The following is a 25,467-nucleotide window of genomic DNA, read 5'->3' as shown; positions in this document are numbered from 1 at the left end:
AGATTCTGAAAACTTGGTGACTAACTTTTTGGTTGACCTATGCACCCATTTCATCCAAATCCACCAAAAATGCCTGATATGGGACATTTACAAAGGCATTTTTTTTGGATTTGGGAGGTATGTTACGCAACCTGGTGTAAAACTTGACTTTCCTTCTCTTTTTTGTTGATTTTGCTATGATTTTATAGTATGTGGTGCATTGATTCTAGATCTACATGTCTGCATGGATCAAGTGATGTGTTACATTTATATATTGATAGGAGGATTTTCTATATATATATATATATATATATATATATATTTTTGGAGAATTCTATCCGATTGGAATTGGAGTCAAATCTGAAAATCGAGGGTTCCAATTTAGAGTTTTAAAACCTTGGATGCACAGGTTCATCTCTGTTGGTCAGAGTGTAGGTTAGAGTTCTCTATTCTCGTTGTCCCTTCATCAGAAGAAAAAGCCTGGTAGTAGTCAAATATGTGGAATCATTAAAGGCTGCTTATTTTATGGACCTGGTATTATTTCACCCACAGTGAACAGAGAAGCTCTTAACCCATGGGATCTGTTCTTTTGATTGGACTAAGAAGGGTATTTCAGACTTAGTCAATAGAGGGAGGAGTTAATGATGACATTCATTATTTTAAGAGTCCAATCGTAACGTCAAATCTAAATGCTAATATTTTCTATGATCTGGAATAATATTCTTTGTTGTGTTCAGACCAAGTTTGGTTGGTGGAAAGCTCTCTTACTCTCTTAAGCGGGGAGAACTATTCTTATTAAGTTTGTCCTTAATTCTGTCCTCATATATTGGATGTTTGTTTTTCACGTTCTACGGTGTGTTCGAAGCTTGATTCCTTGAATGCTTCTTTTTGGAGCGGTCGATGGGAGGGACATAAGGGCTGTGTTCCCATCTCTTGGAAGGAGCTGAGTTCTCCCAAAAAAATTGGGAGATTTAGGTTTTAGGAATTGTTGGATCCACAGTAAGGTCTTGTTAATTATGTTGTTGTGAATGTTACTTATCAATCGCCATAATTTATGAGCTCGTGTTCTTAATGGCAAGTGTTTTCATAACTCCTCTTTACTTTTAAGGCTAATATTTCTAGTAAAAAGGGCTTCCTTTTTTTGGAATGGGCTGTGCTAAATCTTTTCTTTGCTAAATCGTATACTATTTGTTACGGCAATATCTATGTACTTCATATGGCTTTTCAAAAACAAATGTGTTTCAAAACCAACCCTTCTCTCCATCTCATCTATAAATGGACTGCAAATCATGCCTTATTTTCTATTCCTTTACATATACAATCTAGTAACAGTGGTAGTACTTCTATGACTTTAGATGAATACCAAAAGCTTTTACCGTCAGGGGGATTGTCCGATCATTATTTGTAATGATGGGCTTTTATTGTTCTATTCAGTCCAAGTTTCACTAGCTTCCTCAGATGTAGAGAACACACTCGAATGCAAAAATTGGAAAGGGAAAATGTTCTCTGTACCGGGGCAGGCTGCGCCCAAACACATGAGAGCATGGATCATTTACACGTACGTGCGGTGAACATACATCTTAGAGCCAATCACATGTGACAGGTGGTTGGTTGCCAATCACATGTGACAGGTGGTTGCCTCTCACATCTACGTGCAGAGGAACCGAACTCAACACATGAGGGGTGAGCGAAATGACCACCCTGCCCCACTCCCCTGTGTTTGGGCACAGCCTGAGTTACGGCATAGAGAACATCAACCCATTGAAAAATTAATACATCAAAATTTCAACATTTTTTTTTGACCGAGTTTCCATCCACCCACGGTTTGTGAACCCTAGAATAGTGGGTGAACCGTCCAGTATGGGTGGAGAAAAACTGTTTTTAGTTTCCGTTAGAAACTTTGACTCAATTTTATTCTCAAAATAAAATAGTTCAAAAATAAATAAGAGAAATTTCAGAATATTTTGTTTCAGGTCCCCAAACCATTTAAAACCTAGATCATAGCAACATCACTCACTGGCCAACTTGTACACTGTGATGTGAGTACAGGTGACACTAATCCCATTCTTAAAAACTGAAGAAAGGAGTATTTACAGAATACATTCCCCTCAGTGGGCTCCGTTTGGTTACAAGGGAAATAAAAGAGGGCCATAGAAGGAGAAGAAAATCCCAAATTGGAGAGACATAATAGATTAGATTAGTGTAAACGGATGAATCAATTTCAGGAAATTGAACTTAGAGTTCCTCAAGAAGCATGTGTAATTATTTCTGGTGTTCAAATCTCAAAGATAATAATCAAATGGTGAATGCGAAGTTTGCTTTTCTTCCCCAGAATATAGACAAAGCTAATACAGAACACAACCCCTCAATTTCTCAACTCCAAGTCTCAAACTCAAAGAATTGAAATAATCTGTAACGAAGTAATCTAAAGAAGAAAACAGAAGAAACAGAGTGAGATCAGAGGAGTAAAAATCAGCAGCACAAGGGGCATATAATCAATCCATTCTCATTGCACTCAGGGCATCTGATGGGCAACCCCTCCTCCTCCGCATTTCCCACTTTTGGAATGGCCTTCCGACTGCCGTTGCAATTAAAGCAGAGTACAAATCGTATTCCAGCGCACCCATCGCATGGGCCGTCGGTCTGATCGGCCGGTAATCCCTGCAAGAGAAGCTTCAACTTGCCTTGCTCGTGCAAACCCACAACCTCATCAGCTCCCCCAATGTATCTTCCCTTTATGAACAACCTTGGAGGGACTACTCTACCTCCCAAGATCCTCCATAACTCCTCCCTGAACTCCAAGTGCATTGACACATCTCTCTCAAAGAACAAAACCCTGAAGCTTCCCAACAGAAACCTGATGCTATTGCAATTCTTGAATGTCTTCCTTATCCCTCGAAGGCTTGTGGTGTAAAGGATCACGGAGTCGCTTCCCCCAGGTGGACACTTCTCTTCGAATTCCAACAGGGGATCGTCTTCCGTCCAGAGAGATTTTGATGGAGGTTCAGGTTCATCTTCTCTTTCCTTTGTATCCATTTCTGCAATAGCTTTAGATTTTCGCTCTGCTTCTTGGGCTCTGATGTGATCCATCACTGCCTGCTCAAAGGCTGCAAGAAGATTGGGATCAAATAGACTCCCTGAATTCAGGTCCGGTCGACGGAAAGACGAGATGTCGATCTCTGCCAAGGACTCTGTACGTGTTGTAGACTCTGGAATTTCTGAATTGTGATCGACAGGTGGAAGGTCTGGATGCCGGAAAGTTGACACGTCGAGCTCCGACAAGGGACCATTCCGAAGATGACAGCTTGCGGGCTCTGGTAAGATGATGGGTGCCTCTGGATTTTTATTTTGCTTGATGGCAGCAAATGGGTGACCTTTCGATGACTTTATTGGGGGCCTGATGTTTTCCTTGTCGCCATTATTTTCTTCGCTGAACTCCATTTCCTGGTCGTCTTCAAGGTCTTTCATCTGCTCCGAAAAATCGATAATGTCGGGCTCCAGCTTGGGTAGATTCCTTTGATTGATCTTGTCATCTTGATCTTTGCGGAGGGATGGAATCTGAGGTACCCAGTTGACAGAATGGGGAAGGAATGAATTAAAGAACCCATCTGAGACATTTAGCTGAAGAATTCGACCTGGTTTCAAGGAAGTGATGGGTTGAATTGATTTCAATTTCTTTAGACATCTTCCCTTCATACCCTTCATATCTTCTTCTTGTAGTTCTGAAGAAACAACTAAGTTGCAGTTTCTTCCTCTCACCTCTAACAAGGTTGAATCAAGGAAGGGTAGATTCACAGAGAAAGGAGAAAGGAAAGGGGTATTGTTGATGAGAAAGCTGAAGATTAGTGAAGGGTTTGAGAGAACTCTTCTGTGTTTCCCGAGTTTCAACGGCTAGAAAGCCGTAATATGCATTTTAAATTTAAAAAAAGGTCAGGACACGCAACGGGACCAGGTGTGCGGTTGCTGGAGAACGGTCATAATTCATTGGGAAGGCCCGTGTTCACTTGAGTAACTCCGCGGAGCAAAGTAGGATTGCGTTTGGCAACACTTTACTTCGCATGAGTATTCTCACACTTAAGTGTTTTTGCATGTTTCTTTTATGGGAGGGCACTTCTATGAGAGAAGAGACATGACCATTGGTGGTGGAGAGAGAGAGAGAGGACCAAGAGGGACGGGTGGGGACAGATCTGAACCCACATGGGGACGGGTGAGGATAGATCTGAACCCTCCATGGGGTGTGGGACCCGCCTCTAGGGTATAAGACCCACGTCCCATGGAGGGGTCAGGTCTGTCCCCACCCGTCCCCATGTAGGTAGCTGATCCGGATTCGAATTGACGTACTTAAGTTCTGTCATGCTGAGTGAATGGAGTAAGGGGGGAGAGCCATTGCGAAGTCCATTTGCTCTGAGAGAGAAAAACAAATTTTAAAGGAAAAAAGAACTTTACTTGGTCACGTAACTCCTGTATCTAAACATAGGAGTACGTAAAATTACTATCCAATCCCTCTTGAAAGAAAAAATCCCAACACGGTTGAACAAGTTGATTATACTATGAAGGATAATGGGCTCAACGGGCAAGGCAACAACAGCAGTTGCTTAGTGCACCTTTAAAGTGTATTGGACGGTGCGGTGCATTACACTTGAGAGGATAAAAATTTGATTGGTAAGATAGTGGAATTGACGATCCAGATTATATCAGTCTTATCAGACATGCCTGGTCCATCATCTATAGATCCACATGATTTGGGGTGGCATTTCGAAACTCTAACGTTGTTGGTGTCATATGGATTGATGATCAATCAAAATCATTCAAAACATTCTCCCCCCCTCCCTCCAGGACGAAATTTCGTTGCTACACTAGTAGCAGGAATGTTCCTGCTACAGGGCTAGCAGCCAAGGAAATAGAATCTTAAAAGGTATTTTAGAAAATACTAAAACCTAGGAGGGTATTTATGAACCCAAAGAGGTAGTGAATTATTCCATTTCCTTGGCTGCTAGCCTGGTAACAGGAACATTCCTGCTATAAGTGTAGCAGCAAAAAGTTTTTCCCCCCCCCCCCCCCTCCCCCTCTCTTCTTTTATGGGATTGAGTTTTCTTCACCCATGGTGAAATAGGAATTCCTTTCACCATGGCAGGGTAGAGTTGGATTGCCAAAAGAGAGGGCAGCTTCAACCACAGTAGTAAAAACGTGTTTAAAGTGTTTTGTCGTACCTTTCACATTCATATGGGAAAAATAGATGACAAGCATTCCCATTTTAAATGCATGTAAAACACATTCTTTTCAACCAAAAAAACACATTCCTTTTTTTTATGGGTGTTTTATAAGAGCACATAACCATTGCTGGAGAGAGAGAGGACCAAGAGTCATGGCTTGACATTTTTTTTTTTTGGGTAAATCATGGCTTGACGTAGGATCTATCATGTTGGGTGGAGTAAGGGGTGAAGGTCATTGCGAAGTCTATTTGCTCATAGAGGGAAAAACAAATTTTAAAGGAAAAAACGTTACTTGGTCATGTAACTCATGCACCCAAACATAGGATCATGTAAAATTACCACCCAGCGCCTCTTGAAAAATCTCGGCAAAGGTGAACAAGTATGATTATACTAGAATTCTTCCAAAAAAAATTTTAAATTATACTAGGAAAAATAATGAGTGCGCAGGAGGAGCTGCTTGGTAAGATAGTGGAATTGATGATCCAGATTATATCAGACATCACTGGTCCGTCATTTAGATCCACATGATCTGGGGTGGCGTTTCCAAAATGTAACCTTGTTGGTGTCACATGGATTGATGATCAATCAAAATTCTAAACATTCTTCCCCCCCCCCCCCCCACCTCTTCTTTTATGGGATTGAGTTTTCTTCACCCAGGGTGAAGTAGGAATTATTCACCATGGCATGGTAGAGTTAGATTGTCAAAAGAGAGGGTAGCTTCAACCATAGTTAGTAAAAACGTGTTTAAAACAATGTTTCCACATTCCTTAAACACGGATCGACTTGATTTCCTTCACTGACGTAAAGCTGACTCCAAGGGCTATACTTCTCATGCTATCACCTTTAACTCATGTTCAATGCATAGACCCCGAAATTGAGCTACACATTTATGCATGTGTTGAAAAGAATTTCTAAAGCGATGGCTCCCAATTCCAACGGAACATGCAACACTCAGAAAGTGTATTGATTGTGTTGACAACAATGAACAACACCATAGCCACATTGTTCAACAAGACTTTCAACCCTTTTTTTTAATGCTATATGAATTTGAAATTGTATTTTGGATGATGTCTTGAAACTTATATATGCATTAATGTTGGATATTATAGTTGTCTTCAAACATTAGATGCAAGTATTCAAGTAATAATTCTTAATTTTATAAGTATATTGCCGTTTGTTTTGTCGCATTTATTTTTTTTAAATCTACATATTTAAAACCCGTACCAACGACAATCATGCGAGACCGATTCTTTTCTTTTGGAGGGGGAAGTGGCTCTCTTTAAAATGGGCTAAACCCAAGATCATGGATGTGGGATCTAGAGTCTGAGGTGAGGTGCATGCGCACAAGAGAATGCAGTGGCCTGAGAGGCATTCATCTTGCTGATATCGAGAATGGCCTTTGCTGTCCGCCTTGGCTTTCATCTTCGATCGAAGTATCTATTTCAGTCTGTTCAGCTTCTTGATGCTTAGTGGCATTTCTCAATTGCTTGAATTTCTTACTTCTTCAACTTCTTTCTTTTTTATAAATTTGCTTTGTGAGCTCTCAGTTGTTTATCCTCCATGGTGCCATGGCAGTAAATCGACCTCCTTTCTCCCATCCATCTATGCCCACGATTTCCACCTGTTCCCAACAAATTCTCTCGATTCACGAAGGCTATCCGGTGTAAGGATTCAAAACTCGGAATCAGTACCAGAATCGGGCTGAATCAATTAAGAATCGGCCAAAATCAGCCATTATCTTTCCCTCTCTCGATTGTTCCTATAATCAAAGTTTGGTGGAGAAAGCCAAACAAAGTTTTCCGGCAGTGGAAAACTACCACATAGGACATCTGTGTTACATACTTAAATAGCTCCCTGGGGGTTCTGATACGAACATAGGTAGTTGGGTCATTGTGTTGGGTTTAGTCTATTAGGGGTAGAAGGGTAATTTGTGTTGTGTTAGTCTATTAGGGGTAGATGGATAATTTGATAGAATTTGGTTATATAATGTAAAGCAAGAGATTGTGAAAGGCAATGAAGAATTAACTCTACTTCTCTCTTTGTCTCTGTCATTCTAATTTCTCTCTTTCTCTCTCCGTCTTCTTCTTCTTCTTCTTCTCCTCTCGTCTTCTTCCTCTGTCTCTAACCATTGACATACCAATGTAATAACCGAGGCAGAAGAGCTGAGGCAGGTCGGACCAATGGTATGTCAATGGTTAGAGACAGAGGAAGAAGACGAGAGAAAACGAAGAAGAAGACGGAGAGAGAAAGAGAAAAATCAGAATGACAGAGACAAAGAGAGAAGTAGAGTTAACTCCTCATTGCCTTTCACAATCTCTTGCTTTACATTATATAACCAATTTCTACCAAATTACCCATCTACCCCTAATAGACTAACACAACACAAATTACCCTTCTACCCCTAATAGACTAAACCCAACACAATGACCCAACTACCTATGATCGTATCAGGTTCTCACTTAAAAGGTCTACATAACATGGTCAGAAATTTACAGATGCAAAAGACTTAAAAGTCAGTGATCAAAACAAACAAGGCAAAGATGAAAGGTAGCCATGAGAATTTAACCATGTTCCTACAAATTTTAGACAGCTACCTCCGTGATGAAAAGTTATTTGTGAAATTATGACATTTGAATTACATTCAGAATTCAGATAAACAGTTGCTTCAGCTTTCAAAAATGTATTAGAATGAAAATAACAATAATCACAGAGCTGGAAATCTCACCCCAAAATCAAAGAGAATTAACAGTTCGTACTTTGACATAAAAGCTCACAAGGGCTTTATCTTTCTTTTTACAATGTGTAGACGTAACAGGCAACATTATCGGACCATCCTCAACCACTTAAATACTAGCTACCGATGATCCTATCTTGATTTTAAAATCAAAGCTAACACAAGTCAACATCTTCCCATCTGCATCGGTCATCGTCATCTTTAGTGTGTAGGAACCCTGCCACATGAAACATTGTCAAAGACTGGAACCATCTTAACTAGTGCCCATGAAATAAAAACAGGGAAAATTAGACCAAAAGCAGTAATTTCTCAACAAATTGTTATTGATATCACTTTCAACGGTTTAATTATACACTGAATGGTGATACCTAATCCTTTGGCATGCAACTTTACGCCAAGTCCAGTTACAAGAACCTTCATAACTTTTTCTCCCTTAAAAAGCCACAAGAAGGTCTCTTAGCATATAATCCCTTGCAAACATGTGAAAATGATGGATGGTCCACCAAATTGGGTAGTCTAATTTTCTTTCCTTTTCCCTCCATTTCTTGCCAAATAAACATAGCCTCAACCTAACAAGTCCGTACCACCACCTATATAAGCATGCCTTAAGTACACTTTTGATAAATATGCCTTTGGTGTTTCAGTTATGGAAATACTAACTTCACATGGTTCTTTGACTACTACATGGATATGCATCAGTTTGGCTCCTGATTTAGTCAGGGCTGATTTGGTACCGTCCAGATAAGATTTAGATGAAGCTACCTAGATCTGACTTTGTTAGATCATAGTGGGTCAGATTTTCTCACCTCATCCAATGACAGAAACAGTGCTGAATGAATGAATGAATTTATATATATATATATATATGATAAGAGATGAATAAATTTGCTTTCTCATAAACCTGCATCTAAGATCAATAATCAGGCTTTTAAGAACACCCATCCAATTACATCGAAACTAAGCATGATCAAAACTTGTCTTGCAAGATTTTGAGATGGACAAACAGCACAAAGAAAGAATGAGCATCCAGTATCATAAAAAATGTGTAACAGGGTTACACTAGGTGTCACAGGATGGGGACACACCACCTTTCAAGTCTTGAGTGCCTGTTGTTCAACATGATTCTGATAAATAATAGAATCGTGCAGGTGAAGTTTCCAATCTTCTTTTTGTACAAGTGAGAGAATTTACAATTTAGATGACTACTTTCTGAAATTGTTTCATTTAATTCCATATTTTTGTAATGGCTTGCACTCACTCTCACCCATAAGTTGGTAGGACAACAACTGCCCTACTTCATCATTGCACATTTTATGAGCTGACTCCAGCTTATTTATCATGGAATGAAGCTCGATTAAGAATCAAATTGTCCAAAGTTGTTGATGCTGGAATGCCTTCATACCAAGATCAAGCACGTTCATCTAAGAAGGACAAGGTGGGGTAGACCAGGCTCCTTGGGAAATACAACTTGATACTGATAGGATCATAGGACCTCTATCCTAGATCAGCAGGAGGTGCTGGTATTCATTGAGGTAGGGTTCAGATCCCCTGAAGTTTTTGTCTCTATTTTGAGGGTTCAGCTTTCCTTTAATTTATAGAGAGTTTCCTCATGGGACATAGCCACCCATCATTGAATCCTACCACCTTTTGATGGCTAATCAGATTTGACAAAGGCAAGCACAGGGCTCTTGAAATTTTTGAGTTAAAAAATTTAAAAGAAAAAAGATAAGAGGAACGAAAAAGGAAAAGATTAGACTAAATTTCATCGAAGGCATGTTACTTGCTACTTTTCCAGTTTTAGCAATTCATTGCATTACACCAGAAAAAAAAAAAAAAAAAAAAGCGCATCCAAATGCACGAGGCTCCCACTACCACAGGGTCAGGCAGAGGCAAATGTACACAGCCTTACCCCCTGCTTCAAGTTTTAACCCTTCCTTGTAATGCAAAGCATTACAAGCTTTGCCTAATAATTTTGTGGTAGAAATTATTGGCCAGCATGGCCCCAGCCCAGCCCACCAGCTTTGGCATGCCAGAACACAGACAAACTAATAAATGAGATACAAACAGGCCCAGCCTGATAGCCCATATATTAAGCATGCTTGAAAGCTCTCTGCAATACGACCTGCCTAAAACTCACCTGATTAACATAATCAAAATGAGGGTTTCTGTGTGTCTGAGTGTGCATGTGTGTGCACGTGCCAGGGGAGAGTGTAGGGTTTCATTCGCTTCCAAATCCCATCCCAGCTTCTTGTGCCTCAATGACCAAATTCTCATCTTTTTTCTTCTCTTTTTCCTCACCCCATGTCCTTCCCCTTTTTTCCATTGTGCGCCTCCTCCCTTCACTATGATACAAGATTGTTAAGGTAACACTTGCCAGCTCTGTTGCGCATCTGTTTGGTGCCGCCTCCTATTACAAAAAGTTTGTAGAGGAGCATTGTCTAGTATATGGAGAAACCACTGCCACCCTGTCAGTCCCTTCCTCTTGTACTCTCCTCGTCGTCCTACTTCCTTCTATTTTCTCACTGCTCCTTTATTTCTACCTTTTTTTTCTATTTCCTGATCATATCTGAACCATTGGTGCCAACTACACCAGACCCCTTTTGGTTTGTGTTGTTCTCGACCCTCCATTAGACTAATAACACTCCATTTCCACCAACACCAACTGCCTTGGCAGTTGGCACAGCAGCAGGGGTAAAATAAAATTTGTTTCTTACGCAGGGTCCACCTTAAGCCCTATTATAAGTCGGCTCGGCTGCTGCACCAATGTCCCATACACTCAAGCTCAACCCAAACCTGCCAGGTTGCCCTACTGGAAATTATATTTTTTCATGTGCATTTGGTCAACAGAGGACTTTTAACATTTTATTTGTCCCCCCCCCCCCCCAAACAAAAAAAAATAGCTCCTTAAAATGTTACATGTTTCTACAATACATTACCCAAGAACATCACCTTTTGATCTAATCGGTACATTTCTTCACATTTTTCAATGATAAGCTTATTTAAATGGCCCAAATATCTGCAACATGGCAAATCGGATGGGGCCCAAATTTTGTGGATGGGTTGTAGACCCCAAGGGCCCCTTGCCTACAGGACAAGTTTCAGCCCAAACATTATTTGCCAAGTGGCAAAGTAAAGCTTAAAAATCTAGGGCCTACAGGAGGGTTCATGGGGATACATGGATAGCGGAAAATTAAAAAGATGCATGGACATACATGGCCAGGTATTTGATTGAATTTTTTTTTTAAATTTGACATGTGGCTAATCCATAAGGTGTACAACTAATCCAAAACTCAGTTGGCCAAACCAACTGTCCACATGGCTCAAAATGAACCGTCCAGATAATTGGCATGTAAATGAAATTTTACCATAGTAATTGATGAACTTCATGCATTAAATATTTGTTACCCTACAATGATTGGAAGTTGAATTGAACATGGCAGTTATGAGTCATCATGCCATTATACATAGAGGTGAAGGTTAGGGTGTTAATGATTGAAGATATAAGCTACTAGGAAGGATAACTAACCGGTGGTGTGAATCCTGGTAAAACCTGGGTGTGAGATATCACAAAATCGCCAACTGAAACGGGGCACGATGTTTCCCCACAAAGGTCATGGGTCTCCTTGTGGATGGGGACCCCGAAAAACGAAACATCGATCACCATGTTCCCACCTGAAATGGCTTCACCTGCATGAAAAACATTTAGTAATATCAGTTTCAATAGAAACTATGAAATTCCAAACCAGTTGAGGATAAAACTCTTCTGAAACAAAGCTGCCAGCCCTCAAGTGGGACTCACACACATTCACACGTGAAGCAACCCTCACAGACGCACCCGAAAAAAATGGAGAAGGGTGAAACACAGTGTTAGAAGGAATGAAATAAGCTCCCTGCCCCCCCCCCCCTTTCAGGAGTAATTAAAACGGGAAGTAAAATGCTAGTTTTCCTTTGTATCTTAAAGTATAGGGAAGCAAACAAGCACATGCAATGAAGCACAAACAACTAAACAAGTGATACACATAAGAAAAGGAAATGGGGAAATAAACCAAAAACATCCGGGATACTTTATCTGTGTTCATTCAAACAATTGTGATTCTTTTAATGTCCAGAGGTTCAGTTGGTATAGTTCTAAGGAATACAAGAAATAACAGAGTTTAAATGTCTCAGAGCCAGAATATGTAACTGTTCAGTAAGTAACTCACGAGAAAAAGGATGAAAAAGCTCATGTTGTTCCAAATCATTCACCTAGGGAGTATTAAACAGGCAATCATATGTTGTCAAAATCTAAATAGAATGGGAACTTGTTTCTTAATGAGAGCTAGTGTCAATATTAACTTGGGTTTCTTACTTCTTAGTGAGAGGTGGTGTCAATATTATGTCCCTCCACTATATTAACCATTAGCTCTCATTAAATAGCACATTTTAGAAGTAGGAAGTTCAAATGGGTAGAATTCCAGAAACAAGGCACCTAATCTGTATTTCCATGCTAACTCATCCAGAAAAATCCAAGCAAGTGTAGTCAATTCTTTTTTATGTTTTTCTTTTTGGATGAGGAAAGCTAATTGAGGTTTAGTCATTCATTTACTAGAGATAATACCAACAACTATGCCTCCGCCTATTCTGAATTTCCAGGCTAATCCAATCAACAAGTTTTTGGATTTAAAAGCTTCACATCCAGTATTCTAGAGCCCACTGGTTTGAGTTGACCTTGACTAAGGTTGTAAAGTCTTAGACCCCATCTGGAATTGAGATAAACAATACTATCATTCTTTTAACCTTAATATTTACAGTCTGGCACACCACCAGAAATAGCATTTACTTCAACTCCTGGATACCTTAAAAGTAAGACCCAAACATTTTAGATCTCAGTGACAAATAATATACATAAAAATTGTCATTGTGCAGTTCAAAACAGCTAAAACACTCAATCTGCCATCTAAAAAAGGGGAAAAAAAAAAAAGGGAAGCGGCCAAAATTGAAATAAACTAATTCTAAACTTCTTCACTTTTTTTTATATCCTTTTTGTCCATTAAAGCAAACGCACCGTCAATCATAATCCATAAGTAGGAGTGCACGACAAGAGTCCAGTAGATCATTCTATTTCAGCCCTACAGTTTTTCTCTTTCATGTTATGGAATTCACGTTGATATTGCCCAAATTGAGAGAAACTTTAATACAAACTACAGCATACGTTCATAGTTACATTATTTCCATTTTAAATGGAAATGCTAATCTGCAAGAATTTGCATCAAAACCATCCTCCCTTCAGGAAGAGATGAGTACATCTAAATAAATCTGAAAGAAAGATGCATCGCAAGCATAAAATTATCCAAGACTACGAATAAACAGGGGCTTTACCTGCAGATGCAATGATGCTGAAGGTAGCAGGCTGCCCCCTCACCACAGGGTCTGGAGACATCTCAACTCCTGACACTTTAACGGCATAGCTACCTTGCCTATCTGCACTCAATTTACAAGCCCTAGCATGAATCAGCAACGAATTCACTCCACCGAAAACAATTATTATATAAATTCATCGATTAAGTAATAAGAGAAAAAGCTATATTTCTACAAAAAAAAAATACACAAATTCATCCATTCAGACAAACAGAAAAGACAATCTCTCCATGCAAAGAGCCTGAGAGACGATTTCATCAATGGTCAAGCAGAGTAAAATCCCCGCTGGTGTCTTCACCAAATCGCTGATGAGCAGAACATTACCAAATGAAAGAAGAAAAAGTATAATCACTTCAAACAGATACCAAATAAGATTTCTATGCTTCCAAATTCTACATTACCAGAAGCACAAACGACAATCCTTAAAAATTTAACACAAAACGATCTCCAAGAAGCAAATTCGAAATAGCTAAAAAGTCAAAACTGCATAGAGATACGTTTCTCAAAAAAAAAAAAAAAAAAAAAAAAAACCCTCTCAACGACTAGAGAAACTCACCACAATAGTTAACTTTCTTGGCTTGAATCGAAGGGATGAGCAGAAAAGCAGCAAAAAGAAGTGAAAGAACGATCTTACGCTGAACTACCTCCATGACTTCAAAGATCTGTGAGGAACAGAGATGAGACTAGAGTCTTAAGGCTCAGAAAAAAAGGGTTGGAAATCTTGAAAGAGAAAAGCTTGAAGATTACTGTTGCAGCGTTGAACAGGAAGGTAACGTGAGTTCTGAGAACCTCTCTCTCTGTTTTGTTGGCGCCTTCACGGTTCCAACCAATGAACCAATATTCAATTGGCGTGAAATGACCCTTTATTTGTCATTTTCAAGCTTTAATTATTTATCTATCCAATTATACCCCTAATCTTTAGCAAAATGGACTTGTCAGCCACCTTGAGTCGTCCTTGACTAGAGTTAATCCCAACCGTTGGAAAATTATTTGATTTGATGAGGACCTCCGAGTCTTATACAAAACGCCTCACATCGTACATTCGTACCCCACATGAATAAGTTAGAAACTGCGCTGCATGTATGCTTGTCAATGACGCAACACGTGTCCATGATTGGTAGCACAGAACCGAATATTCTTTCCTACCATTCTACTCCACCACTACATTCCAAAAGATATTTTCTATTGGATAATAGAGGTAGCACTATTTTATTTTATTTTCTAACTTTCCAAACACATTCTCAATCTTTTAACATCTGAGGTGACACTGGACCCACTACTACAAGAAAACGGGGCTTTCAATATAGAAATTTAGGCTACGTTTGGATGTCAACAAAAGAATATGGCACAGGATATCCGATGATTGCGTGCAGTTTCATTAAATCACCCTAAATCTGGTATCAGTCTGTATCAGGAATCTACATTTGGCAAGTCGGTTGGTGGGTTCAGATTTTGATGATTAGTATTCCCAACATGGTTTTAGTGCACGGTATCAGTTACTTTTAAACCCAATATGATACTCGCATCGAACAAGTTTATCCCTGGTTTTTCTAAAAAAACTGAATTTTGAGATTGTTTTATCCTTGATCTGTACCATTTCACCAATACACTATCGACAATAAACAAGATTGGTGGCTAGTAATATTATATGAATCTTCAGTCTCCGGCAATTTTATATTGATACCTAAATCCATGATCTGAGCTTAGGATGCCAAGATTCTATCAAAATGGAATTCTCAATATCTCAAGCTATATATTGAAAGTTTTATTGAAAATATAACCAATTTTGTAAAGGTTTTTTTTTTGGGTAAAATAAATTTTATAAAGTTGAAAATATAAAATTAATAATAATAAAATAAGGGTAAAAGATGGGCACGCCCTCTCATTATCACTTACGTGTAAGATATTTTCAATATTATATTTAGATTTAATTAATTATACCATAATCTATTGGTGTGGGTCTATGGTTATAAAACCCGATTTAAGATTATTTTAAGGTTAATAGGATAATATTAGTCTTGGGGGTAGATTGAATTAAGATTTTTTATTATAAATACATGATTAGGGTTCCTGCAATCACTTGATCTCGTTATCTGTTCTTCTCACTAATAATGTGAGAGGTGTGTGTGAGATAAGGAGATTGCAGAAGATCATGACCAAGGTTGCATTCGCGAAGGATAGCGACATAAAGGTGATTATTCTATATTGTTCTTCTCCAACATATATGGGTAGAATGTTTATGATGATTCGACACCCACTGAAATGATCTCGCCCTCTCGCGTTAGTTTGGTGTATAAGATGTTAATATACCTTATTCATGTGCCGATCCCTCTCGCATAAAATAAAATATGGGTCATACGGCAGATTGGATGATTAGCGTAGCTAACCATTCGAATACAAAGACGTTCTTAGGCACATAACCCTAATTAATAGAGTGGTGGAAAATATAAATTAGGGAGTAGGCTACCACGCTTGGTCATAGAATTCTGTTTCTAAAAATAATTAAAAGCCCATGATCCAAAAATGAATCACAACAGGTCTCTGTCCCTAAAAGCAATTAAAAGCTCAAGGTCAAAAAGTGTAGCACAAAAACCATGCCATAACAACACAAAGGGTCCATCATATTTTCTATCTAAACCGTTGCTTGGGTAAGAATGAGAAGGATAACCCATAGATGGCCACAAATCGAATTTGGTTGTCCAAGTCAATAACTAAAAGTATAATCATATGACCATCCCTCTGGTATTCTATTCTCTTTACCTTATTTCAAACCATTGACCCATGCATCTTAACCCTTTTTTCCAACCTAACCTTCAGTTAGTTTTTTCAAAGGAGGAATGTTTTCTGTGGGGAGGGGGCGAAATGACCGTATTACCTCTCATGAAATGCAAAATGATTCTACTATTGATGCTTTTGCGTGTGTTTCTATTGGCCCTCACTCATGCATAAGAGCCACACTTTGAGATAAAAGAACACTCCCCCTTTTTTCAAAACAACAAAGCTCTCCTATGCTTTAACGAAACAAACCCTAAATTTCACTAGTTAAACCTTCCAAAAGAAAAAAATACAAACCACAAATCACCCTTCAAGATCGTATCTTGGAAATCGCCTTAGGATGTCACGAAGCATAGAGGAGAACAACCCATCCCCAAAACCCCACACCCAACAAAATCAAATAAGCAAAATCTTTGAAAAATGAAGAACTTGGGGCACAAAGACTACCGGATAGAAACTATGCCAAAAAGAAAGAAAACCCCAACTAAAAAGAGGAACAATTGGAGAACAATTGCCAAGAAGGAAAAGAAAAGCAACAAAGGAGCAATAGGTTTAGAATAAATAGACGAGAGACAAGGAGGGTCGTCGCCTGCCTTTTGCTTAAAAAGTAGAGTTTTGCCACTCTCACAAGATTTGTAAGTGACGTTACTTACATTTTTAATACAAACACATCATCATATGGTAAGGGTGTCAAAACCAAATGTAAATTGTTTATTGAAAATGAATGGAGTCGTTTAAATTGAAAACCATGAAACCGTTTAATAAATGGTTCAATTTCGATTTCAAAATTGAGATTGTTTAATTAGACGGTTTAAACAGAATCAAACCGTTTGAATCGATAATAAACCGTTTAAACTGATTAATATATAAATAATAAGTTAGAATAACAATTATGGTGAAAATAAACAAATCCCACTAAAAAATAAGAGACATTCAAACATTTTGAATACAAAATTAAAACATATAAACAATCATAACCTTACAATTATTTAAGAAAAAAACATATAACAATAGCCAATTCAATTCAATGTTAAATTTACATCTATTTCAATAAAAAAAAAATTAATATAGAAAAAAAAACCATTTGTATAAAAAAATGTGTACTGCAATAAACCGAGTCATATACACCGAAACCGAATCATTTAATACCCTTGATATATAGGTTCTTTTGGCATTAAGAACCCTTAAAAATAGAGGATGGGAAATAAAATTATATTCCCAACAACTGATTGAACAATATGACTTGCATTTAGTTAGTTTACATGATTTTTCAAAATATGATTGTTTATCAAATAAATAAATATTTATTTAATTTTAGAAAGTCATATATTCATTGAAACGTAGTAGGACCACATAGCTGATGGAATACAAATTTCCTCCAAAAATCATTTTTTTTTTCTTGGTAATGTCCAAAAATCAATTTCAAGAGCATAAAAAGGGTGTATGGTGCCATGGGGTCTAGGCTTCACTATAAATAGTGAGGTGTAACACTTCACCAGTCATAGTGAAGGTTGGGACAACGGGCCAACCTTATGAGCTGGTCCCTAGACAGCCTTAACATAATGGAATTTAACTCATCTCCATGGAGTTCAGCACGCCCAGGTTACTGTCAGCCGTTGAGCTGTATCGTACATATCTCTAGACATGCGTTGAGATGTGTGCGGCGCACACCGCCGGTACTTTTGGCACTTTTACAGTTTTAAGTAAGGACAAGTTTTTTAGCTCGTAACGATCTTCTTTTGCTTTTACCGACCGAAGGTAAAGTTAATAGTATTACAGTTGGCTTAAAACGAAGCTATGGAGATTTGGAGGGGAAGTTCTGTGAGCCTGAAGTCTCTGAACACAAAAGCTCTCTATCAAACCTCTGTGATTCAACGAAAATGCGAGGTTTTGTCGTTAAACTTAGGGTTTCTCTGTTCCCATGGCGTCGCCGAGCTCGTTCAGGTGTGGAGTTCTTCTGTCATTTTACCTATTGTATATCCTTTCCTTCTTTTGATCTCCTGCTGTACTTTTGATTGTGAACGGAGGAAGGTTTCTTCCTTACTTAAGTAGTCAATGGCTGTAATGTGGTTCATTTTGAAAGATTGATGCAAAATTGAACTTGAACTCAGAAACTACTTGTAGAATTTTTTAGCGTAAGTCGTACTTTGATGTTCTTTTGATGGCTAGAGAACTGAGGTTTCATGCTTGCCTACTCGCTTACTTAGTTGTGCTTCTCGTCAGAAGAATATCTTGGGAATTTGAGTTGGAATTCTTCTATCATACAAGCTTTTTGTCAATGCTTGTCTCTGGATTAAAGATAAAAATATTTTGTTCAGAGCCAGAAAGTTTTTACAGTCAACACTGACAATGGATTATATGTTCATTATCCAGTTTCGTTAGAAAACACAGTAATATTCTTGTGATGGAGAGACTTGAGATTTCATGCTAACGAATTCACTTGGTTGCTTACTTGTACTTCGCATTTGGAGGATGTGGACTATCCGTAGATTTTAATTTGGATTACCTTATCGTATGAACATTATGCAGAATTATCTTGAAAATTCTGAATTGTTGGGAGAACACCTTGTTCAGCGCTAGAAATAAAAAAATTTGAGATTCACCTCCAACTTTGGACCATAGGAATGCTTTTTAATTTTCAATTCCTACTATTTCAGCTTGGGGGGGGGGGGGGGAGAATCGGATTAACAAACAAGGTATTTCGTAGGAGGAGGGAGAGGTACTGCAACCTTTTCTCCCACCTTTAGTTTATCCTGGATGGTGTTTGTAAACATATGATATGATAAGGATTTGATGCAGCATTTGGAGAGGTGGTAAATTGTTGAATCTTTTTTTTTTAATTCTTTTTGGTAGTACTTACTGAATTGGCGGGTCTAAGCTTGCAGATGGATTTGTGAGACTTTTGGTCAAAATTTGCCTCTTTTTGCTCTTGCTCTTTAAATTGTCATTGGACCTTTCCTGACCCTTGCCTTTATTTATGGGTCCCCGTTGTCCTCTTACTTTCCCCACCCCCCCTTTTGTCCCCTATCTGTCTCTCTCCCTTTGTTAGTTGTAGAGAACTTACTGAATTACTGAAAGAAAAAGAAAAAGAGAAACATCGAAAAATTAGGATTCATCAGACCTGTAATGTAATGGATTTTATTCTCCACATGGTATGATCATTAAGATGCCTAGAAGCACCAAACTTCTTTTGATGTGAGACAAATGCCGGAAGCCAGGAATATTTTATCAAAAGTGTGGATTTGATTTAGAGGCCAGAAATGGAAACTGCCACTAAAACACTGGCATAGAAACAGACGGAACCTCAATTGACTAATTCCTTAATGCCCAATTGATATCACTGTTAGCTGTGTGTATGAGAGTCCAACAAAAGCAATACTGCTGACCGTTGAAGAATAATCTAGTTGATAGGACGGCAAGATGCCTAGTCTGCCTCTAATACTGATACAGGATGCATCCAGGGGAGTGTGACCTTAAAAGGATATCTATCATATGTGGGCCAAGTAGTATGCATTTGGTGACATTCCTTTGGATCACCAGGAAGGCAAGAAAGGTACTTTGAGCATTCTAGACAAATGCCTATGGGTTTTCAGGTGTTATTCATAATCAAGTATTAACTCAGAAGATGCTACGATACAATGATTGACCGATAAGTGGTCTTCAATAATAGATGCCTGCCATATATAAGGTATAGAGATATAGGACTTTGTTCTGATCCTGTGTGTATGTAACATAGCAGTTTGTCAGATTGATTAATTTCCATCAAGAACCATTGCATACTTGTAGTCTCTCTATCAGATTTCTTTAGCTTTCTCACAACTTATGCTGGACATAGGAATGAGTTTATTCTGTATCTTGTGCATGCAAGTATGATCCAGTTTCCTCTCTTTTGTAATTGTGTCTTTTCAATGAACATTCTAGTGTAAAACTCATTCTATGTTGCATTACAGCCTCTGTGCCTCTTCAACTATGGTGTCTAAACGTCGTAGAAGTTGTTAGGTGATACCCCTTACTCAGTAAACAGCATGATGCAACTCTTTCCTTCTATTTCTTGCCTATTCCATCCCTTAAATGTATTGTCCTTATCACAATAACGGAATCATTACAAAACTGGCTCTTCTTCTAGTTATTTTCCTTACACTAGTAGTTAATAGAGATGAGGTATGACAATTTGAGGATTTAGACCATACTTCTATCTTTTCTGTGGAGGATCCTTTATTTTTTGAGTTTGGTTATACTTCTTACATTTATTTTTTACAATTGTTATTGAGAATATTTGAAAGAATATTTAATATAAAAGTATAATATTTTTTTGAATTAATTATGAGAATATTTTAAAGCATTCTCAATAAAATAATCAAACTGTGCTATTTCATTCAATCTGGCTCTTCTATTTAGGACTTTTAGCATCTTTGTTTGGATGAAGCTCATAGATATACATGCATATATAAATACATACACACATAGATGTTATCCAAATGAGTCTGGAACTTAAATCTCCATCTATCTCTGACAGGCCAATTATCCTTCCTGAGGCGCTTCCCTAACAAGAATATAACGAGGGCTACAGCTGGTTTCAGCAGAATCATTGCTAGCCTTTCTAGTGGTCCAGTTTATAAAGAAAAATTTCAAGATGGCTTCATGGCCATGGTAAAAGAAGTGAAAGCTTTTCCTCGAGGCAAGGATGCCTTTCATAGGGAGGTCCAACTCTTTGGCCACTTAAATCATTGCCACCTTGTTGGACTCAGAGGTTTTCCACAGGACGAGAGAGGTTGATATCCACTCCTGATCCTATGCTATGAAAGTTTATAGTATTTTGTGAAAATCTTGAATTATTCTCTAAGATTTTAGTAAAATTACCAAAAACCTATCTTAGTAATGACGGGGAAAAAAAATGGATATCCTGCCAGAAAAGCTTTCTAAATTACCAGACAACCTCATTGGAATGCTGGGTGATTCAACTTTACATATTCTACATATACCTTTTTCCAAGTTTGATTTATCCTCAGTTTCTCATCTTAAAAGATTTAGGAGAGAAGTTTTATATCTTGCATGCATGCTCCTTTTGTCAAAGTTTCCTGAAAATGAGATTATAGTGACGAAATGAGATCATGTTTCCATGGAGTAACCAAAATAGTATTATTACCATGTCTTTTCTGTGACGTATGTCAATTGTATACTTCTTTAGTACAAACTTTTTCTGTATTCTATGCTATAATGCTTTCAGATTTCTCGTGTTGGAATACATTGAGAATGGAAGCCTGAAGGAGCATCTTACTGGTACACCCTCAGAAATCTTTTGTTGTAATGCAACTTGTAAGTTTGTTATAAAATGATATGATGGAGCCTCTCTTGAGCAGACCCTCTTAAGACTCCCTTGAACTGGAAGACAAGGCTGCAGATCGCCACTGGAGTTGCAGCTGCATTGGTAGGTTATCTATCCCCCGAGGAGGAATTTTAAGATGAGCGTACAAACACATCACATGCATATACATTTATATACATCCCATTGCACATATTTGTATATAGTTGTAATTGCGATCTATCTGATATGAATACTGCAGGAATACTTGTATTTCTTCTGTAACCCACCTATATATCATGTGTCCATCAATTCAAGTAATGTTTTGTTGGATGAGAACTTCAATGCCAAGGTAAGGGATTATAAGCACATGGTGCACATAATTTCTGCTTTGTGAAAGGTTGGTTTTCTCATATGCAGCTGTGTGATACTGGTGAATGTCAGAAACAGTGATTGGCTTTTATTCTTTGCAGCTGTCTGATATCGGCCTTCTTGATTCTTGTGAAAATCATATTGCCAAGTCACATACTTTATGTTCCAGAGGTAAAGTTGTACTGTGACAATGTAGTGAACTACTGAACTTCCAATAAATACGTTTTTTTCCTTTTCCTTTGACAATTGGCCGTTATGTTTCATTTCTTCTCCTTCCTTTCAGGTTGCATGGATCAGGAATGCAGAAACATAATCTTTCAGCTTGGAGTGCTGATTCTTGAGCTAATAACTGGTCAACCTTCAGAGGATGATGGTACTGACTTAGTCAAGTGGGTCCAGGATTCAAACTTGCTGAGATCCATGCATAAGATGGTAGACCCAGACCTTGGAAATACTTATGATTTTATAGAGCTTAAAACTCTTTTAACTGTAGCAAGATTGTGTACCAAAACTGATGGCAACCCAAAATTTGTCAGGCAGATACTTTGGTATCTCCAAAGAAAGGTAGAACCCTAAGTTCTGCTTGCCTAATTGTTGCCACCACATAGAATTTTGATTGCTTATTGATATTATGTATGTTTAAAAGAAAATAAAAAACAGGATGGAAGAAAATACAATTTAAGTCTATCTGATTTGCAATATAACTTTTGACTCATAGAAGCAGCAACCATATGAAAAGTTGAGCTTCCTTGTCACTTTTTGATGCTTGTAATCTGGCAGTTTTCTCTAAATACACCTACCAAACAATTTCACCTAAAAAGGCCGTTAAGAATTTTACATTTATGAAAACTTTCTAGCTCTAAGAGGGGGAATAAAACTGCCACACTGATAGAGGGCTTTGAGACAGATGGATTCCTCAAACATGTGCAATTACTCATACATTGGAGAATAATTATTATTTTACAGAAAAATCGAATTGATGAATTTTGCACCACGAGGAAGCAATTCACTGAGATCTAAGGTATTGAAGTATGTTCCGAAATGGAACACTACAGTACAAGTGAGAATTTAACACAATATGCTTCGTTCAGGTAATTTCACAATGTTTAGGTTTTCTCATTTATGTGGAAATTTACAACTGGATCTGTGCTTTATGATGCCCTTTTGGAGGCAAATCCCAAATACACAATCATTTTTACACACTGCTGATTTTTATCGGGCTGCTATTTTTTATATATTTATTTAGGGAGAGGGTTCTCTGAACAAGCGGCATAGGGGAGCCCACCAATGAGGTGCGACAAAACGGTATCATACATAGGGAGGGCAGCAAGGTCATTTCATGTGAGGAATAGAGAGAGATAAACACAGGTGTGCTAGCATACCCTGCCTCGGCAGCCCAGAGAATCTTTTCCTGTATATAATGCCACAGAAATTTGGATCAGCTAATATGAGTGTCCTGAATCTGTTTGAATGTCTATTTTCTGTTTCGTGATCATAATTTTCCATTGGGATCGAACTTTTTGGAAAGATTGCTAGAGCTTGGAAGAACTTTGAATGGGTCTTTTAGGAGGTTTGACAAATTTTTAGGCCTATTCCTCCCCATGACCATTCTGTTGATTATGGACTTGATCCTCCAGATTGTCTGAGTGTGCATCCAGGTCTAATATTCCTTCCAGTTCTCATTAATTTGATATATTTGGTCCCTACTGCAAAACACCACCTATCAGAGGTATGAATAACTTGCCCATGCATTAAGTGGTTTTCTGAATCTCTACCAGAAGTGTTTCTTTTGCATCACAATCTCATGATTCATGTATGCTTGCATTGATTGCTGCTGGTTATGTTGTAACCTTAAAAAAGTGCAAAATATGATAGTAAACAAAGAGAAAAGTTATCATAGAGGCCTCTACCAGAAGGTGAGAGCTTTGTGGTGAATTGGTAGAAATTTAACAGTATACAGTTTGTAGAGAGGACGATGGCTTTGAACACATACTCTCATCCAGGCCGACTAGACAGTGGGGCCACCTCTGCAAGAGGAGTCGTGAGCGGAGTCGGGGCTGGAGAATTTCGACATACAGGACATGTAGGGTGCAGTCGCAACCATGGGTCGACACACTTGACATGAAAGAGGTGTCCACAATAAGGTAACAGCCGGAGCATGTCAGTTCCCTTGTAATCTGCTAGGCATATGGAGCAGCAAGAAGCGGTAGTGTCCTTGCGGAGCTTAGCTTGGGAATAGAGGACCTTTGGGAAGCTCCGGAGTGTGGCCTCATCAAAGCCTTCTTCAATAGTAATGGAGTGTTGTTGATCAGAAAGCTCTGTGTGGCCTTCTTGAGCTTCGGCTTCAGAAAACGGGTTTCTTGTGCAGAAGTAGGAGGTAAGGGTGATGGTGGTGATGAGGAGGATGATACCTATGGAGACTCCAATGCCATAGCTGAATCCACCCATGCTTGATGAGCTGAACATCCCTCCAGAAGCAGCCACATCCGTGCTGTTCATTTCCTGGAAGAGACTAGAGGAGGTTTGATGCTGATGTCAGTGTAGAAAATTGAATGAGATTTCAGAGCTACGATCAGCCATGGCGTTGGTGATGGCTGAAGCTGCTTGCTATTTAGGAGGGGAAGGGGGTGTCAATGGTTTCAGATGTCAACGATAACAAGGAATCTGCTAGAGAGAGAGAGAGAGAGACAGAGAGAGAAAAGCTTTGGTGGATTTCAAGAAGGGAGAAATATTTGACGTTTAAGGAAAGAGAAGCTAAGAGAGGTTGGGGGGCCCTCATTGAATATATCATATCCATATATCTACCCTACATTAGAAAATCTAAAGGTCTGTCCTGCAAGGTTTCGTGTCTGTAACTCTGTACTGCTCTACTGGACGATGGTGAGGTCAACTGTTACTCCATATGCGGAAGGTACTCATTGGATCACCCTTATTTTTAAAATTCTTTTTTATAATGTTGTCCTATACTCCTATTAGCTAAGAATATTTCAGTCTTGTCTGCTAGTCTATTCTCTATTGGTGTTTGTTTGATTAGCAAAAACGTTTTTCTCTTTCTTTGGCTATTCATTTCTTGCAAACCAAACATACCCTCGGACCACCTCTCTTTCTCAATTTGGACATGTAGAGCACGACAAGTATAAGTTGTCAATATTTCAAACCCCCCCCCCCCCACCCTCTTCCCTCAGCTCCCACGTCATCTCAATTGTCTTTAGTTCTATTTTTTATTTGGAAAAAAATTCTGTCTGGCAGCGTGCCCAACCACTCCATCTCTATTGATGCTCTGCTCGTGCTGTGATTGGCCCCTCTCCCATTTTTAATTTAGGAGACACTGAGGCGATGAGCTGATATTTTGTATTCGTTACAGACAATACAGATAAGATAGGAGAATGTGTTCTTTATTGTATACATAGAACCATTTAAAAAACCAAAAAAAAAAAAACCTACTTATACATTAGGGAGTATAGGTCCCACCATTTTAATTGGTGACGGTCCCACTTAAGACAGGCTTTGGAAGATCAATATATCAATGTGGTTGAATTGCATTCATCTGGATTGATATGTAAAGGTGCAGCAAAATTTAAAGCTTTGACAAAAGAATGCTTGCAAAAAGTGTGACATCACTTGGATTCATGTCTATAAAACAATACAAAAGGGTTTTAAGTCAGAAGTGTGCTAAAGGAGATCCCAATAAGATG

General features: G+C 38.5%; 3 protein-coding genes and 1 pseudogene across 3 annotated transcripts; 1 reads left to right on the top strand and 3 right to left on the bottom strand.

Annotated features, from left to right (window-relative positions):
• Nucleotides 1–2,349: 2,349 nt before the first annotated feature.
• Nucleotides 2,350–21,088, bottom strand: LOC122649054. Its single transcript, XM_043842416.1, has 2 exons — nt 21,081–21,088; nt 2,350–3,692 (listed from the first exon to the last, which is right to left on the bottom strand). Exon 2 carries the CDS (start codon nt 3,682–3,684, stop codon nt 2,452–2,454), a length of 1,233 nt encoding a protein of 410 aa, XP_043698351.1. The 5' UTR covers nt 3,685–3,692; nt 21,081–21,088; the 3' UTR covers nt 2,350–2,451.
• Nucleotides 7,983–14,086, bottom strand: LOC122649058 (putative phosphatidylglycerol/phosphatidylinositol transfer protein DDB_G0282179). Its single transcript, XM_043842418.1, has 4 exons — nt 13,880–14,086; nt 13,285–13,386; nt 11,453–11,613; nt 7,983–8,143 (listed from the first exon to the last, which is right to left on the bottom strand). Exons 1-4 carry the CDS (start codon nt 13,971–13,973, stop codon nt 8,036–8,038), a joined length of 465 nt encoding a protein of 154 aa, XP_043698353.1. The 5' UTR covers nt 13,974–14,086; the 3' UTR covers nt 7,983–8,035.
• LOC122649055 lies at nt 17,837–22,432 on the top strand (annotated as a pseudogene).
• A 1,210-nt stretch (nt 22,433–23,642) lies between these two features.
• On the bottom strand, nt 23,643–24,352 carry LOC122649056 (RING-H2 finger protein ATL70-like). The gene has a single exon (XM_043842417.1). It carries the CDS (start codon nt 24,269–24,271, stop codon nt 23,768–23,770), a length of 504 nt encoding a protein of 167 aa, XP_043698352.1. The 5' UTR covers nt 24,272–24,352; the 3' UTR covers nt 23,643–23,767.
• Nucleotides 24,353–25,467: the final 1,115 nt, after the last annotated feature.

Source organism: Telopea speciosissima, chromosome 1 (genome assembly GCF_018873765.1).
Source record: "Telopea speciosissima isolate NSW1024214 ecotype Mountain lineage chromosome 1, Tspe_v1, whole genome shotgun sequence".
NCBI classification, from domain to species: domain Eukaryota; kingdom Viridiplantae; phylum Streptophyta; class Magnoliopsida; order Proteales; family Proteaceae; genus Telopea; species Telopea speciosissima.
The sequence above is the reverse complement of the archived record's forward strand: the minus strand, read 5'-3'. Positions and strand labels throughout refer to the sequence as shown.